Source organism: Callospermophilus lateralis, chromosome 8, assembly GCF_048772815.1.
Source record: "Callospermophilus lateralis isolate mCalLat2 chromosome 8, mCalLat2.hap1, whole genome shotgun sequence".
NCBI classification, from domain to species: domain Eukaryota; kingdom Metazoa; phylum Chordata; class Mammalia; order Rodentia; family Sciuridae; genus Callospermophilus; species Callospermophilus lateralis.
Genome location: NC_135312.1, coordinates 49,227,592 through 49,247,445, shown reverse-complemented (window position 1 = coordinate 49,247,445; position 19,854 = coordinate 49,227,592). Strand labels below are relative to the sequence as shown.

At 33.1% G+C, this 19,854-nt stretch overlaps 1 protein-coding gene across 11 annotated transcripts in view; it reads left to right on the top strand.

Moving 5' to 3' along the window:
• The window catches only part of Epha5 (EPH receptor A5), a 334,483-nt gene that overhangs the window by 163,494 nt on the left and 151,135 nt on the right, over nucleotides 1–19,854 (top strand). For 4 of the 11 annotated variants that reach the window (XM_076865174.2, XM_076865172.2, XM_076865173.2 and 1 more), the window contains exon 5: nucleotides 32–367. The exons of the other annotated variants lie outside the window; for them this stretch is intronic. In XM_076865174.2, the coding sequence (XP_076721289.2) occupies nucleotides 32–367 (336 nt within the window). The remainder of the gene's footprint in view (nucleotides 1–31; nucleotides 368–19,854) is intronic. 11 annotated transcript variants of the gene reach the window in all.

Below are 19,854 nucleotides of genomic sequence, written 5' to 3'. Positions count from 1 at the left end.
TATGTTTTTCTCACTTTACTTTGCAAACCAGGACCCCCCTCAGCTCCTCGGAATGCCATCTCAAATGTTAATGAAACTAGTGTCTTTCTGGAATGGATTCCTCCTGCTGACACTGGTGGAAGGAAAGATGTGTCATATTATATTGCATGCAAGAAGTGCAACTCCCATGCAGGGGTTTGTGAGGAGTGTGGCGGTCATGTCAGGTACCTCCCCCAGCAAATCGGCCTGAAAAACACCTCTGTCATGATGGTGGATCTGCTTGCTCACACAAACTATACCTTTGAGATTGAGGCAGTGAATGGAGTATCGGACTTGAGCCCAGGAGCGCGGCAGTATGTGTCTGTAAATGTAACCACAAATCAAGCAGGTAAGTGCCATGCCCAACCAAACTGTATATTTTAGGCCTCACTCTGTCCATTATCTTCACAGCTAAGGGCAAAGTTGACTGATAACTCTGAGAAAACTTCCCCATAAACTAGAAGGTCAGGATATAAAGTATAACACAGCTCAAAACACTTTTCTAGCTTTAAACTGAAAGTGAAGGTTTTCTTAACAGACACATCTATAGTCCAAAAATAAATGTTTTAAATTGAATTTCTTTCACTAAAAATACATTTCTGGAGCAATTCACTTATAACAAAATATTGTATAATCTTATATACTGTATCATTGTAGCACAGATCTTTAGTTGTTTTGTTTCCATCGTGTGTGTGCATGTGTGTGTGTGTGTGTGTGTGTGAGTGTGTGTGTGTGTGAGTGTGTGTTCAATTCATTTATTTAACCTGATCAGGCAGGTTTTATTTGCTTGCTTATTTGCTTGTTTGGTATCACAGCTGCATTTTTTTGCATATTTTTTCCCATTATTTCCACTATTATTATTAAAAATGCATGGAATGAATTTTTCTTCACTAAATTCATTTATTAAAATTAAGATAACTACTAATAACTACTACAACACTACTACACAATGACATGTAAACATATCTGTTTTCCATGTGGAGAACTTGGAATTATTTTGGAGTAGTTATTGAAGAGTATGAAATACACTCTTCTTTGAACTTTAATTTTCTCTTAAACGTTTACTTTTAAACAAGTCAACATGGAAGTCTTTCTTTTCTGGTAAAGCAAAAGAAAGACACCCATAGCTGATATAATAATTCAACCCAGTAGGTGGCAACAAACTTCCTAAGACTAAAAGCTACTTAGAACTCGTTTTTGTCTGACAACAGGTATCTGGCATTGAAGGCCACACAATTGTTAACTTCCCCTGTTACCAGAACTCTGTCCCAGTGTACAGTAAGCTCCCTGTTACTACAACTCTTAGTGCCAGAGTAGGGTGAGTTTTGATTTACCTCAGCTCTCCATCCCAGTGTACTGTAAGTTTGTCTCCTCATTCCTACCTCATGTGGGCTTTGGTCAATGAGCATGTCCTTGTCACCAGTACTCACAAAGAAATAGGTTATGTTTGAATGAATCAAATGGGACTTAATTCATATAATAAGTTTGGAGATTGTGGAATACAGGGGTTAATGAGGGAATACTGCTGATTATCAAACCTTGACCAAAATAATTAATTTAAATTGTTGAATACATCAGTTAAATCAAGAGGGTATCTCTGAAGCAAAAGAAAATGGGACTTGGGATGTAGATCGATGTTAGAGCACTTACTTTGTAGAAGTGAGGCCCTGAATTCAATCCCTAGTACTGGAAACAAAAAACCAAGAATAACAAAATGTGTGCGGTTAGGTCCCAAGTTGGTTCTGATTGATAAAACTGAAATAAACATTCAAGAGGTGCTCAAATGATTTGTTATCTTAGCAAAGCAGTGCATCACTCTGAATACCCTATATGCTTTTATCCACATTAAATGCATGTCCATAGCAATTTTTTTTTCATGAGAAAACAATGCACACACATAAACACACACACACACATATATGTATATATGAAATTTCCCTCATTTAATACATTATATATTTCTTCATTCACTCCGTAACCTGAGAGGAAAGTAAAAGAAATGCTAAAGAGTTGGATAGGAATAAGAAAAAATATTTGTCCCCTTAGTATACATTCAGATGAAAGAAATGATAACACATGTAAACCGACAGAGTAGACATCACAAGAATTCAGTAAATGTGAATCAGAAAAAAAAAATCAGAAAAATATTGGCTTTAATCCTCTGGCTTCAGGCTTCCTATGCAACATCTTTCAACCTGACTTGATTCTACTATGAATTTTCCATTGTCCTGTTGAAAGTATATTGAGCAATCACTAAGCATTGTGTTCCTTTGGGAGAAAACTCTGGGAGGTAGCTTTCATAACCTGTCTTGCATAATGTCTTTGAAAGATATTTCTTTGATGAACTAAATATAGGAATTGACTGTTTATTGTTTTAGCCGTGTGCTCAATAAATAAACATATGCTCTATATGTCTTTGACTAGCTGGCTTGTTCAGACTCCAAAGTGTATTGCTTAGACCTTGGATACCTTACATACCAAGGAAGATTCATTTTCATTCATCTAGTCATGGCAGAAATACAGCAAAAAACAAACATTTGTAGTTAGAGCAGACACTGTGTTGACTTTTGGTTAATGCTTTTATCCACATTTTAATGGTACACACTGTAAAATCCTTGCAAACCTATTTAAAAGATCAAAATAAGATTTTTTTTCCTCAGAATCAGCATTCCAGATCAAATAAAACTGAATTTCCACAAAAAAATGTTAACTTTAAGTAAATCCTCAAAGTCTTAAATTTAATGCCATCATGGCTAAATTCTTATTAAATAATATCACTACAATTCCCAAGGAATTGTATTTATTCTTTTAGTAAGAAGGAGATGCTCAAATGGCTTTAGTTTGACCCTTACTTTGTTTTTTTCTTCATAATTTATTGATACAAAGCAAATTTCTTTCAGTTACAGAGTAAGTCTTCCATACACACATACCAAAAATTGGGAAAAACAATCAAATAATCAGCTGTAATATGGACTAAAACAAAATCCCATTCATCAAATAACCCTCACAATCTACTTAGGACAATGCTTTTCAGTGATATTTGGAATCCAAAATGATCAATGTTATAATGTCTGAAAGGTCTTTATATTTATCACCCTTTGTCCTATGTAAGAAATCATCAGAAAATCATCACATATGCCTTTAAGGAAATCTGAATGTATCTTATTCACTTATGATACTATTTCAGATCCTTCTTCAAGACTAACTATCTTTTTTTTCTACTAATTTTTTCTTCATTTAAGAAGCTATGGAGTAGGTTAACTAACTCAAGTATGGAAGTTATTGAGAAGTCATTACTAACTAGATGACTAAATATAGATTCCTCTTTCCAAGACCTTGATGTTATTCATGGTGCAGATCATATTGCCCATTATTTTAGTCTGTACATACAAGATTAATGTATTTTTTTTTACCATTCAAATACTACTGCCTATTATAACATTCATACTTACATTCTTTCCAGTGATAAAGCACTACTACTTCTCTTGCTGCTTCTGAACCCTAAAGTAATCAAGAAGTCTTTTCCCTGTAGATTCATTTTCTATGTTTTCCAATATATAGAACAGAAATTATGGAGATTTAAAATGTCACATTACCCTTTTTATTGATATAATGAAGAAAGTTTCTTCTACTCCCTTTCTAAAGTTATAATCAGTAGGTGATTCATAGGTCTTGAACAGTAACTTCACTTTAACATCATTGTTTCATTGAATGCCTTCTTCTACACTAAAAGAAGGAAGTCCCAATAACTGAACTTTATATAATGTAGGCCATCTTTCATTCCAGATTTTGTTCAATTAGTTGAAGGAACATGTAGCACCTGTGCTAGCTATCAGGAGTAGTACATAATTTCCATGCTTTTATGTAGGAATCATAAAATTTATTTCTAACCCTACTTCCCCCATGATTTTTCAGATTTAACCTAGAATCTTTTGAGTCTCATGTTCAAGAAACTTCCTCTCCCCCAGTATTGACTAGATAATTGTTTTAAAAGAGAATATAGGCTCCTGAGTTTATGTGGAATAAGAAGTTTGGGCAGAAAGAAAATTGCCATCTGCAATTAGTTAACTACCAGAGACAATGTATGAACTTGGTGTAAAAGAAATGAAGGGACATTTTCCTCTGTCAGGTGTAGAATAGCTGGATCTGCAAGCAAGAGTGACACAGTAAATTTTAGAAGTGGAGAATATGTTTAGAAGTGGAGAATATGTTGAGTCACTTAAATTCTCCTATTTATCCAAACATTCAAATGCTCAGGTTTTCACATTTCTTTGCCCACAATGGTCTCATTTTCTCAAAAAGCAAGATAACCTCTTTTGTAATTCAAGAATTCTATGGGAAGACACTTGGATTTTGATGTACAGACATGTAACCCTCATCACTACAAGAGCTGTTGTCATGGCCTTATCTCTCATCATAGTCATTAATTTAGACAACCAGATGAGGGGTGATATCAGTGTCCATCTGGCCCCACACACAAAGAAAGCTGGGGCCAGATGGACACTGAACTCTGATGCAGGAGCAGGGACTCAGAGATAGTGCAGCATGTTTATTATATAGGTTTTTATCATCAAAAGTTTATTTGTGGGAAAGTTTCTACAAAGCAGGCTATCTGAAGGATGCAGAATTGGCAAAAAATTAAGTTTATCCTGTTATGCTACAATTATCTATCTCTAGGAGTTGGTACCTGAGCTCAAGTTCCAGACTGATATAGCTCTGCACATTTGCATGGAGCCTCCTTAGGCCAGGTGTCACTATAGCAACTGAGCCATCTTGATCTGAATCTTTACACAGGAAGTTCCCAGTGAAAACACAGCCACAAGGCAGATCATGATTCAAATCACTGCTGTCCACAGTTGTAGGTCCATAAAATATCCTGGAGACTCCCTGGTCATCTTATATAACTTGAGCTAGGAACTTAAACTTTGATTTGTTTTTCATCTTTTATTTATTGAAACTCTATATTGCATTTAGCATAGCCGATCCTTCCCATATTTATTATATTCCTAATGTATTTATACTACTAAAAAAAGGTGGAATTTGATCATCAAAAATTCTGTCTTCAACAAGTACTTTCCTGGAAGTGACCACAAGTGCTGAAAAACACGGTCCTATGTATAGAAATTGTCAAATTGCCAACCTGTAATATTAAACAGATACTTGCTACCCTGAAATACTGCCTGGGAAAGGTCCTATGTCCTCCCTCTCTTAAAACACTATAATGTGCAATATTCCTCTTCTGGAAACAATTTGTTGTTTTGAATGTCCATTTTCTTAGTTGCAAACAAGATCTAATATATCTTATTGAAATAGAAAACAGCAATAATAAAGGAAATGAACTTGTCTCTTAGAATCACTGAAAACACTGTATTCAAACAATAAAATCTAAGTTTCCAGGAGCAATGACCCAAACAGCACCACATGGCCCGATGACACTAAACATTTCTACTGTAGCTTTCGAGCAATTAATGGCAGGCACTTGCTTTAATTTTAATTGGTCTTGCCACTATTAGCATTTCTATTTATGGATCTCATACTTGAACTGCAGAAAAATCCTAAGTATGTCCACCAGAAAACTTTTCATGTTTTACCTCCATCTTCACTAACAGAAAGCAGAAATGAGACCATTATGAAGAACCTGGCTGTGTTTGATGTTTCCTAAAGCCATATGCCTTTATTTTACCAGAAACAGAAACAGAAACATATTTCTTTTGAGATTTGATATCTGTTGGCAAGACAAGGTTCACAATTAGTGCTATACATAAAATATATATGTATATGTACACATATCTTATCATTCAAAAGAATAATATAATATATTCCTATGAATTTGACAAATATTCCTGCATAATTATTTAAATTTCAATGAAACGTTTATAGGCAATTTTTAAAACAAGGTATCCTTACTATTTTTGGAAAATGTAGATTTTTATTTTATTTTCTCTCTTCTCTCCCCTCCTTTCCTAGATACTTCCCTCAGGTTCTCCATTCTTTCTTTCCTTCTTTCTGTATTTTTTAAGCTTAATATGTTGAGGATGAATTAATTATGGACCTTAGTTCATGACAATTTTTCATCTTTGAATCACACAAAGTCCTCTTCTAGTACATATATTTTCTTATTTAACCCAATTTCACTTCTATAACAAATCCATTTACAATTTCCCTACATAAAAGAGCAATTTTTGTCTTATTCATTTTTCTAATTATTATGTTAAAATGTGTTAAATATTAATGCATGCATTTTAAATGTAATTTAATGGTTATATTATGTATCTTATTTTAGAATATTTTTTACCAAATTTGATATATTATAGATTCATCTGTGTTGATTTTACAATCTAATCTCTTGCTTTAAACTGTCAGATTCACTCTGCTTTTCATAACTTCTTACCTACTAATGGAGACACAAATTCTCTTACTACTCTATTTATGGATGTTCTGTATTCAGATGAAAGCTTTAATATGATTATTTTAAACCAGAATACATGGAGAAATTTAATTTCTAAAAAAATAAGAAAATTTAAAACAATGAAATAAGTGGATCAAATTTTCAGTTCTTTTCCATTTCCCTACACAATGAACTAAAATGATTTTATTGTCTTCAAAATGAAATCTACAAAGAATAAATTATATATTCTTGCATCTGTTTTATAGAAGAGCAGAATACTGTAATGATTAATATCTGAACTGTGGATTTAGACTTCCCAGTTTTATTCCTGTCTCTCCAAATTTTAGCTTTTTAGATTGGATGTTAGTTGAATATCCCAGGAAATCAGATTTTGTATTATTAAGCCAAAAAAATGATAGTATCTATGACACATAATGGTTATGAGGAGTGATTCAATATCCAAAGAATAATTAGTGAAAGTCATGCATGTAAAAGATATTTAAAATATTACTGAAGTATTTAAGAAACTTAATGGCATTCTAAATATTGTGAATCTATGAAATCAACTATAGAAAAAACAGATTTTATTCTTTATGAGTACTATATTGGCAGATTCTTTGATCAAATAATATGTAAGAGAAAAAAAGCCAAAGGTAATGGATAGAGTGACTAATTCCTCAAATAAAGAAAATAACTGCTTCAAGCTGGGAGGAATAAATCCAAAAACTTCCTTTCCAATGGGTCTATACCTTCAATGATATTTTAAACCATTCAGTTTTATATTGACATTGAAGTTCTTCTAATTTTGATGATGTATCCAGAGCAATAACACAAAAGAACAAGAGCATGATAGTGCCAAAGTTAAAACAAAAAAAGGGCAAAATACATTACGTATATAAAACAGGCTCATTTTCATCAAAATACTATTGGAAAAGGTACAAATTCTGTTAACTACATTATTATTATATGTGGATGTGTATTAATGTGATCAGTTATTGAAGTGCCTAAGAAGAAATATCTGGAGACAATTTTTCTGTTCAATTACTTCTTATGAATATGTTCACATTGGCCTCACGTGGATGATTTTGTAACAAGATTAGTATTCTGATGATGGCTGCCAACAAAAATGTTATAATTTTGCCAACTTCATCTGCCTCTCTATGAAATTTGGTTTAAATGAGGCTCAAGTTCTGTGCTAGCTACCATGCCTGTTTGCTGTTATGAAAACAACTCAAAGGTGTGATTCCAGTCCAGAGAATATGACCATAGTTCATCTCTGATTTATTTATTAAGGTTTCCAGGATGGAGTAGAATAATTTTAGAAGACTTAAATGTTCATGTTTTATTTATTGACTCCAGAATCTTACTAGAGACTTATCTCATTTCTAAGAAGGCAATTTCACATCTTATCATTCCTCTCTTTTTCTTTCTACTATTGTTACAATAGTGGTAGAGACAATGATATCAGGGATGTTTCAGCACTTACCAAGTGTATATTCCCACACAAAGAACTTTATGTGAACTTCCTTATTAGATCCTGGCAATATCTTCATCATATAATATTGCTATTCCCATTTTTAAGATGAAGAAACTGAAGTTTAAATATGTGAACTGATTTCTAAGGTCACAGATCTAGTAGGGGAGGGAATAGTAATATAAATCAAGGAATTCTTATCCTACAGCCAAACTCCACATCATACAAAATATTGCACATACTATTTCCTTTTTGGAATCCTGTGTTCTTATATCTGTCATAGACAGCTTAGATCTGCTTAAATTCCTGCTTCCTTAAGAAACGTTTCTTTGCTCTTCAGTTTGATTATGTCTTTTTAACATGACTGAGCAAAAGTCATTACAAACATTTGTTCCCTTGTTTATATGTTTGGAATATTTGAAGGATAGATAGGAGGATAGGCCCTGCTGTTTGTGTTTAGTTGACTTGTAAATGAATGGTTTCCATATTATTAAAGTCATTATTATATTTCCAGTATTATAATAGGTAGTGATGTTAAAATATAATGTGTGTGTTTGTGTGTGTGTGTGTGTGTGTGTGTGTCTGTGTGTGTGTTTTGAGGTGCCAGGGATCAAACGTAGGACCTTACACATGCTAGGCAAAGGCTCTCTATCCTGGTGATCTATAATATCTTTTAAACACTTTGGGAATTCTACAGATAATTCTGTACCAATTTTTTTGTTCATGTTTGTTGTTTCCCTTTTATCTTAATTTTCTTTTTTTACTGGATTTTATTTTTTTAAATCTACTTTTGCATCTTTGAAAGATGTTATTTAAAATATCAAAAATTTAAAAATATATTGGCAAACTAGCCATAATTATAACTATTAAAATTTATGTGCTTGTGAATAAGATAAGTTGTCAAATTGACTTGATGGATAACAGGATTGTAGTTAATTTTTCATTGATATACTATAATTTATACATAATAATGGAATTCATTATGCCATATCATACATGCAAATAATATAATTTGATAAATATCATTCCCAATTATCTCCCTTTCCTTCCCCTCTTGATTCTCTTTCTCTATTCACTATTCTCCCTTCTATTATTAGTATTGTCATTATTATTTAATGAGTGCATTATAGATATACAAGTGAGATTCATTTTGGTATATACATAACTCCTATCTTTTGTTCCCTAGTACTTTCTCCTGTCCTACCATTTCCCCACACTTTTGATTTCCTTGTTCTACTCTATCATTCTACCTTTTGTTTACATGATATTCCTTTTTTATTATTAATTGTTTTCTCTAGCTTTCATATATGAGAGAAAATATTCAACCATTGACTTTCTGAGTCTACCTTAGTTAGCACAATGTTCTCCAGTTCCAAATATTTCCCAGCAAATGACACAATTTCATTCTTCTTTATGGCAAAAGAAAAATCTATCATTTATATATATATATATACACACACACACACATACATACATATATACATATATGCATATATATATTAGGTTGTGATGTTAAAATATGTGTGTGTGTATGTGTGCTTGTTTTGAGGTGACTCAAAGACCTAGTAATTGTTCCCCAAACACTGCAACTTCTAGAAAAGGATCAACACATCATCATATTGGTGCAGGCACCAACTTCCTTAATAAGAATATGAATTTATATATGTAACATATATATAAAAATATATATATAATATATAAATTTATATATATTCTTCATTTGATATACTCATTCATCTATTGATGGGCACCTAGGATGGATTCATAACTTGACAATTGTTAATTGTGCTGCTGTAAACATTGTATGTATGAGTCATTAGTATGCTGATTTTAGTTATTTTTTTTATAAATATCAAAGTATATGAAAGCTAGGTCTTATGGTGGTTCCATACCGTTTGAAGAATCTTCATACTGCTTTCCAAAGTTGTTGTACTTATTTTCAATCTCACCAAAAATATATGAGTGTACCTTTCCCTCCACATCCTCACCAGTAACTATTGTTATTTGTATTCTTGATGATTCTAACCTGAGAACCTCTCAGACTAGTTTTGATTTCCATTTTCCTTATTGCTAAGGATATTTAACATATTTTTAATTTCCATGTTTGTTGGTCATTTCTATTTCTTCTTTTGAGAAATGTCTGTTTAGTTCATTGGCCCGTTATTGATTGGATTACTTTGAAAGTATGTGTGTGTGGGGGGGTAAGTTTTCTGAGGTCTGTATATATTCTGGGTATTAATACCCTAGTGGATGAGGAGCTGGAAAATGCTTTTTTCCCCATTCTGTAGGTTTTCTCTTCATGTTCTTAATTATTTACTTTTACATGTAAAAGCTTTTCAATTCAATACCACTCCACTTATTGATTCTTGGTTTCATTTCTTCAGATTTAGGAGTCTTATTAAGGAAATTGGTGCCTGCACCAATATAATGGTGTGTTGATCTTTATTTTCTTCTAGAAGTTGCATTGTTTGGGGAGTAATTCCCAGGTCTTTGAATCACTTTGAATTTACTTTTTGCATGGTGAGAAATAGGAATTTCGTTTCTTCTATATATGGATATCGAGATTGCCCAGTACCATTTTTTTGAAAAGGATATCTTCTCTCCAGTATATAACTTTAGGATTCTTTTGGAGAATAAGTTGACTCTTTGTGAATTTCTCTCTTTGTCTACTATTCTATTCCATCTGTCTGCATGTCTGTTTATATATCAATACCATGCAGTTTTTGCTACTATATCTTTATAGTATAATTTGAGACAGGAATTTTTATATTTCCATCATTGCTCTTATTGTTCAGGATTGATTTGTCTAATCTGATTTTTTTATTCTTCAATATGGATTTTAGGGCTTTTTTTTCCTAGTTCTGTGAAGAATGTCATTGTTATTTTGATCAGAGTTTCACTGAATCCATAAATCATTTTTGTAGGATGGCCATTTTGACAATATTAATTCTACATCTCCAAGAACACAGGCAGTTTTTCCATTTTTTAATATTATTTATTTTTGAAATTTCTTTCTTCGGTGTTCTATAGTTTTCATTGTAGAGGTCTGTCACATTCTCAGTTAAGTTTATTCCCAGGTAATTTATTCACTTTTTGATACTATTGTGAATAAATAGTTTTCCTGATTTCTTTCTTTCCAGCAGGTTTATAATTGAAGTAATGGAAATCTATTGATTTTTGTATGTTGATTTTGTATTTTTTCTATTTGCTGAATTCATTTATCAGTTCTGGAAGTTTTCTGGTGGATTTTTTGGGAATTCTAAATGTAGGATGATATTATCAGTAAACAGAAATAATTGGACTTTATTTCCTAATCATATCACTAATTTCCTTTCTTGCCTGATTGTACAGACTAGAGTTTCAAGCTATAAATTGAGTAAGAGTGGTAAAAGTGGATCTCCTTGTCTTGCTATTGATTTTAAAGGAAATGCTTTCAGGTTTTCTTTATCGCATATAATTTTGGCTTTTGGTTTCTCATAAAACCTTTATTATGTAGAGGTAATTTGCTTCTATCCTTGGTTTCTTCAGTGTTTTTAACATGAATGAGTGATGGATTTTACCAAAGGATTTTTTTTTTTTGCTTCAATAGAGATAATCATGTAACCTTTGTCCCAAATTCTATTTATGTGATTGATAGTATTTATTTATTTGTATGTATTGAAACCATCTTGCATCCCTGGGATGAAACCTACTTGATCATGGTGCACTCTCTTCTTGATGTGTTTTCAATGTAGTTAGCTAGTATTTATCATGGATTTTTGTACCTATTTTCATCATGGATTTAGTCTGTAGGATTTTGTTATTGTTGTTTTCTTTGAAATATCTTTACCTGGTTTTGGTGTCAGAAAGATACTGGCTTCATAGAATGAATTTGGGAGTTGTACTTCCCTTTCAATTTCATAAACAATTTGAGGAGGATTAGCATTGTTTATTTTTTAAAGGTTTAGTGGAACTCAGCTGAGAAGCCATCTGGTTCTTGACTTTTCTTTGTTTGAATGAGTTTTATTGCTGCTTCAATCTGGTTTATTTTTTAAACATACCATTGGTTCAATATGGGTACATCATAAATATTTAGAAATTTGTCAATATCTTCTATATTTTCTAATTTATTGGAATATAAAATTTTGAAATATTCCCTAAGTATCATTTGTATTTCAGAAATGTCTGTGATGATATAGTCGTTTTTATCTATAATTTCCTTGACTTGAGTCTTTCTTGTCTTCTTAATGGTTGGTTTGGCGAAGGGTTTATCAATCTTGTTTATCACTTCAAAGAATCAACTCCTTATTACATGTTTTTTTAATTTTTATTTTTTATTTCTTATTTTCTTAATTTTGACTCTGATCTTAGTTATTCCCTGTCTTCTGCAGGTTTTGACATTAGCTGTTTTTTTTAATTTTTTTAACACCTGCTTTCCTAGGGCCATGCAATCTAACATTAAATTCTTTATTTTTCATTTTTATAAATGTAAGAAATATTTGAAGATGAGCTTTTTGTCCTAAATTATGTTCTATTTCAGAGAAGTCTCTCATTTTTATTTTCTGAATTAATGATCCAGAGAGAGTACCCACATTTTAAGTTTAAGTTTTCCATAAGCCACTGAAACCTGAACCTATTCTAGAAAAAAATTTTGACTGAACCCATTCTAGAAAGAAATTTTGTAATAATTACTTTGCTATTCAGTGACAACTCAGAGTGTGGCGCTTTCTATCACTATAACAAAATTCTGAAAAAAAAAATCTTAGAAAAGTTTTATTTGAGTCACACCTTTAGTAGTTCCAGTCCATGATTACATGGACCCTTTTCTTTTAGGCATCTGGTGTAGGTATCAGGTGGCAATGGCAGGGATCACATGGTAGATGAAGCAAACTCCTGTCATTTGCCAGGAACAAAGAGGAAGATGAAGAGACATTGTCCCACAGCCCTTTTGGGGGCACATACCAGATTCCTGTAGAATCTCCCATGGGGCTTTTTAAAGGTTATAGCACTTCCAATAGCACCACCTTGGGGACAAAGTCAACATATTCCTTTGGGTGACATTTATTCAATATCCAAACTGCAGAACACAGACTATTAGTCATTTGTGAGTTTAAGAATTACTTGTGTTGTTTGTTAAAATGTATTTTCATGGAATACACAACCCGAAATTTTTATTGATAATATCCAAGAGATGGGCAAAGTGGTAAAAACATGCATACTTTAAACACACACACACACACACACACACACACACATACATACACACACAGTTATTCTGATGAATGGAATATTTGACCCTTATTCTCATTTTGAGAAACATTATACTTGTGGAAGTCCTGATATTTATATTCTATCTCTCTCTCTTTTTTTTTTTTTTTGTTTTTGTTTTAGGAAATAACAATAGTCCTCAATCTGCTATTCTTGATGTTACTTTGCCCGGAGCTGTCTATGAAATACCTATTTTTACACCAACAATGATTTTGCTTAATGTTGTTATCTCAGGGTAACCTATTCTACCCTCGGATCACCTGGAAGCTAGTTGTAAACTCTACTCCTTTGTGCCAGTTCTGTCTGGAAACTTATTTGTCATTCAACATAAACATGGTCAATGATGCATTTCCCTGTGAACCACCAAACATTCCTGTGGCTCAGTTCGGAATCAGAGAAGCTCAGTTATTTAACTATTCATTCATTCATCTCATTGTCATGCATGCCATCAACTTATTTGTGTGAAGATGCATATGTAAATTGGTGTGCATAGAATATCAATTTGTTTAAAACTTCACTCTAAAATGCCATTGCCCTTTACTTATAGTTCTTGGGAACATAGTTCCTAGAGCATTCTCAATGGCCTGGCATCATGTAAATCTATATCATCTTAGTGTGCTATGTAGATGTATATTATAATAGTGAACACAAAGATGCAAAACCATGGTTAAATCAAGCACAAGCATGAATCATTTAATAGAGTCTAAAGAAACTTTACTTGAACTACAGATATATTTTTTTGCACTGCATTTTAAAATAACTTGCTCATATAGTTTCCCCAAAATTGATTGCCATGAATTTCAAATACCAAGTATTTATTCAGCACCTCTGCATTCATTATATTCTACTGAGCTTTTTGAAAGATACTGAAGTAATCAAAACATGTTCTGTCTTTAGAACATTTTATTTTTCTACTGAAGAATTAAAGAACTGAAGAGTAAACACTAATGAAATTAAAACAATTAGAAGGGAAATAATAATAGTAATTTGGCATTAAATTCAACAGCAATAACAGCCAGTTCATTATTTTTCAGTGATAGGATGGATTGATTTGATTTCACATTGTAGGTTTTTTTTCCCCTATCTATTGTTCCTCCTTTATTACATGTATGTCCATGTCTCAGGAAGAATTAATTTGAGTCAACTTTGTTATGTTATACTGTTGCATTTATTAAAAAATAGATGATACACCATGTTGCAATTGCTCTTATTAAGTCTACTTAAATGGTCATGCCTTATTTGGAAACATCAATGCCAGCATCATCAATCTTTACTGACTACTGTTCAATTAAATATTAACACAAAATAAAATGATTATAGAAATTTCTTCAGATTGTTTAACTCTTGGGAGCATTTTCTTTTACTCTGTTATACTTAATTTTATTAGTAGTTTACAATGTATTTGATACATTATTGAAATACATTCTCAAACTTTTACCTATTTTAAATATCTGCAAAAAACATTACCATCTTCTGTGTGAGGAAAGCATGTAGCTGAAGAGTGTTATTTGAAGATGTGAAAAATTTTCCCATTAAATAAAATAGACATCGAGTGCCAACTTTTTAATCTATTTTTTACAAATTTTTCTCCATTAGTAAGAAATGAAAGAATAAACTTATTTAATTGTCAAGCCTAGCAGGCCTGAGGGTATGACCCTATTCTGCAAACTGATTCTTAAATTATTACTCCAGCAATGATTTCCTCTAGATTTCTAATATGGAATAACTATAAAGAAAATGTCATTGTAAAAGTGAAGTTTTTCTGCTTTAGTTTTGTCTAAAGTATATTTACTTACAGGTCTTATATCTACTTTTCATATTGTCTTTATTTTTTCTCTAACAAAACAGGGAATGACATTTAAAGATGAAAATTCTTATTATTGTATGAACTATTAATCTTTCAGGTATTTTTTCTGTCATCGGTAATGTATTAAAATTAAAAAGATTTCCAAGGTGTGGTGGTTCATGCCTGTAATCCCAGCAGCTCAGGAGGATGAGACAGGAGGATTGCAAGTTCAAAGCCAGCCCCAGAAATGGCAAAGTGCTAAGCAACTCAGTGAAGCCCTGTCTGTAAATAAAATACAAATTAGGGGTAGCTCAGTAGTTGAGTGCCCCTGAGTTCAATCTCTGGTATCTAAATAAATAAATAAGATTTTGTTTGTTATTACCTGTAGTGAATTAAATCTTCAATATTTTAAATATATATTTTTAGTTGTTGATGAACCTTTATTTTATTCATTTATTTATGTGCAGTGCTAGGAATTGAACCCAGTGCCTCACACATGCCAGGCAAATACTCTATCACTGAGCCACAACCCCAGCCTCTGAATTAAGTCTTGATACGCTATATATTTAAAAAGAAGTATTTCTATTTCAGAAAAAAATTTGTGGTTTGGAAGAGTAAGTAGATAAGATTTTTAAGTGATTATTAGTATTGATAGTTGTTTATGACAGGTTTTTTTGTTTAGTTTTCAACATTTTAGACAATATTTTTGAAAATAAAAGGATTTAAAGATTGTATAAAGAACTAGCATTTGCAATATCCTATTGACATCAGTGTCCTTTACAAGGAAATTTGACATTCAAAAGATCTTGGGATTTATATCTGTTTTTCTAAGGATGAGGCCTGGAAACATCAGTTACTTATCCCTCAAAACTATAAAATATATACTTTATGTAATAGATAGGGACCTTATATGTCATATATCCTTGCTTTCTGCTTGCTTTTACAGTACTATTACAATTTCTATCCCTACTATTTCTTTAACTCTTTTAAAGAAGAAATTTAAAACTTTATTGCCATCTTTAAATCAATCTTGATGGACTTGTTAAGTCAAAAGAGAAAATAAATGTCTTACTATTTTGTTTATAGGAAATTCTTCATAGCCTTTTTTTAAAATTTGTTTCCACATTAGGTAATGATCTTGGCTCAAAATTGAGACTGGAAATCATACTGGAACTGAGAATCAGGATCTGGGTCCCCATTCCCCTGGTGTTGAATAATGAACACCGAACATATAGCAAGGCAAGAGTAAAAGTTTCCTAATTTAACGGCTAGAACAGAGGGGCTGGGGTTGTGGCTCAGAGGTAGAGTGTTTGCCTAGCACGCATGAGGTGCAGGGTTTGATCCCCAGCATGGCATAAAAATAAAATAAAGATATTTAAAAATAAAGGCTATAACAGATAGAGAGAAGGAGACTCCTCTGTAGAGGAGGGGATCCAAAGCTAGTGCCTGGGGGAATAGAGCTGTCCTGCCCCTTTTATCCTTTCTTCTCAAGCTCCCTCCTCCTCTTTTCTTCCTTTTGTGATCAAAAGGTGGAATGATCCAATGGCAGAATTAAACTGCCTGGGGATACAGGCAGGAAGAGAGTCACTCAAGGGGCACAGGCAGGTAGATACTTATTAACAGCTCCTGTTGGGAGGAACAATTCCTGAGGCAGGAAATCTTGACAACTGGTTGGAGGAGAGGGAAGTGCTATGAAGGTATTGGCATTTTATTTATTTTTGAATCAGCCCTCCCCCATCCTGACCTAATCATTCATTATATATGTGGACTATCTTTCCTTTTGACCCCTGATGTCAACTGCACCTCTGATTAAGGGAACCCTTACTGCTATAAGGGAAAATGGGTGATGAGTGCTCTGGCTGCTTTGGGCTGAAAGGGGATGATGTGGGTAAAACAGTTTGGGTTTCCCTTCTTAGGAATATTTTGGGTCAGAGCATTCTGTGTTAGAAACAACTAATTGTAAAGTTATCTGGGAGGTGGGAGCTTCTATAAGAGTAACAAAAGACATGAGTACTGGAAGAAGATTAATACAAAATAAATGTCATAGCATCTGGAACATATCAATGGATATCATAATGATGAGAGAAACCAGTAATCTCTCACCAGAAGGTACAAGAGCTAAGAAGTTGTTCCCATAACCATGCCAGTGAGGACATGGCCTCTATTTGGGAATATAAATCTTTAAGAATATCAGTTATATTGTCAGAGTTATCAGGAGTGTAAACACAGCATTTAGTTTTTATAATGTCACAGATGGCTCCATAAGATGTAGTTAAGAATCTAATGTCATCTGATGTTTATGAAATATCTTTTTATTGCCATAACCTTCATGTTTAGTAGAAATCCCTTTATTTCTGTCACTTAGGGCTTGGAAATCAAGTTAGCAAACAGATCAAGCCTGTGTATTTCAGAGGTTAGGAAGATTTGTAGGTCTTAAATTGATTATTGATTTAAAAAATCCTTCTAATTCTGACAGTCTCTTGATTGTTATCAGGCACTCCTGTCTAAGAATCCCTCTTTTATAGCTTCCAGTCTTATTTACTCTTGGTGGAGCTAACACAAGTCTACATCTTATGTTTCATTAAAATAACTATTCTCTTATCTTTTAAATGCCCAGTTATAGTTGCACTTTGGTTGTAATTTGTTTTGGTAGGTGTTTAAGACCAAGCTGGTCAAATTGACCTTGTTTCTATCTTTTGTTAACAGTCAGTTGAGTTTCCTCAGGAGGTGTCACTTTTTGGAACTTGAGAGAAGCCCTTTGACCTCTTAGCTCTTCTAGTGCCATCTGTCAGGATGGGTCAGAGTCTTATTCCCCATCTGGCTTTCCTTAGAAGCGCCAGGGATGTCTTCTTCTCCAGTGACCCTCCTCTTTGCAGCATATGCACTGGTCATCGTTCTGTTCTCCGGGGTCTCTTTTATTCCCCTTATCTGGAGGTCTTGTGGCACAGAGTTGCAAAGCCCTACAGAACTTGCCTTGTACCTTATGTTCAAGCTGACTCAGAGGGAAAGAGCCAAATATTGGCTATTTTTCACTGTACCGTTTTATTTTCTTAAGTCTCTAGGTTTTTCTTTTAAACATTCAGCAAGCCAGTTTTCACTAGACTTAAAGTAAGAGTACTAAGTTTTAACTTTAATGTCTGTAACTATTCAGTTATTTACCTCTTCCATTTAATTGGGGTCAGTATTAGTACTGGAAGTTAGCTTACATTCTGCCTGTCCTTTGTAGATGATGGCCTATTATCTCAAATTAACTTAGATTGCAAATATATCAGTTGTCTCCTCTAACAAACACATTTCTGACTAATTTCATTTATGTTAAATCAGTTTACTTATTTTTAACTGTAAAAATCAAGATATCAGACAAGTAGAGTTAACAGTATTAGCTATCACTTTCCTATTGAAGAAAAATCCTAGAAGCATTGGATAATATATTCTAGACATTTTAAAGGAACGAATATTCTGTTAATTGTCTGATCACCTATAAAAACTTGTGAGTTAATAATTTTAAAGACATCTTTATTCTCATCTGTTTACCTAATTTAATTGAACTTTTTTGAGTCACATGAACTAAAAGGTATTTGGGTCCATATTTCTTTTAAATGTTGATTTATGAGCACTCATGTATCTATATGCCAATTTTGATACCATGTACATGATATAAGGACACAAGCACATATGTAGACACAACGATACAATACATAAAACAGACAGAAAATAGAAATCTTATAGCTGTTGGTAGGTAAATCTCAACAAGTAGGAGGCAACACCACAGATTTTTAAAAAGTCTTTATTAGATTTAACTTGTTAGAAATTACAATAAGGCCTATCTGACTCTTAAATTTTGACTTAAACATTCTGACAGCCATGGTGGACACTAAAATAGAAGGTTCAGGTAGCCACTGACCCTCAATGGCTATCAGATTCATTCCCAACATCACCATGGCTGTTTTTCTTAGGATTTTTTAAAGGAGACTTTCCAATGCATTTTAAAGGTAACCCTTGAAAAACTGACCTCTGAACAAACACAAAGTGTAAAGACTGATCAGAAAAATATTTTAATTCAAGTTCACAGGATCTAATGTGAATTCACCACAAAACTATTAGCTCAAAAATAGATTAAATGTACAAACAAACAAAAAGGAGTCCTAAAAAAAATGAGCTGGCCATAATTACTCTAGTAAAGGAGAATGCAGAACATCTTTATCAGATCACAGTTCATTTCTGGGCTCAGATTATAGTCAGTTCAGATATTCAAAGAATGCAAGAGCCATGAATTCCTTAGGTAAAGATTCTCAAGGAAAAGAAGACTTATATGAGATCATTCCATTTTTCCTCCCTGTGCTGTAGTGTTTATGGAGGAACTTGTTAAGAATGCAGTGCGGTAGAGTTCAAGAGCAGATAAGATAGCCAGCCTTTTAGGTCCCACAGTGACTTACATTTAAAAGTGACACCTTTTTTTACTTTGGTCTCAAACCAGTTATCTGCAAGCCTATAAGTCTTGCAAGCTCTGCAGCCTCTGAAATTTACATTTCAAATGCAGTCCTTGGAGAGATAGAGATCTGGTAGAAGCTAAGTAAGGGAAGCTGCTCTTTGGAGCAAAACATCATGCATGGGGCATTTTAACCATTTTTTAATTATAGCAGTTGGCAATTAGGCTAGGTTTGATGCAGAAAATTTTGAGACATCTTCTCCTATCAATACTTTTGAGGATGAGGCCCCCCTCTGAACAATAACATGAAAAAAAAAAAAAAAAACAACATGAAGGGAAGAGAAGCACTGAGGAACTGTCTTTTTGGCTAGGGGACATCTCCTAGATACTGGTGCCTCTAGCTCCTGAAGCATCTAGCTGTCAGAAATTTCTGCCCCTCCTTCCATGCATGGCCTCTGGATTTAATTGCTGCCTTACTAATCTGATCATAACCCATGTGCTTTTTCATGGCT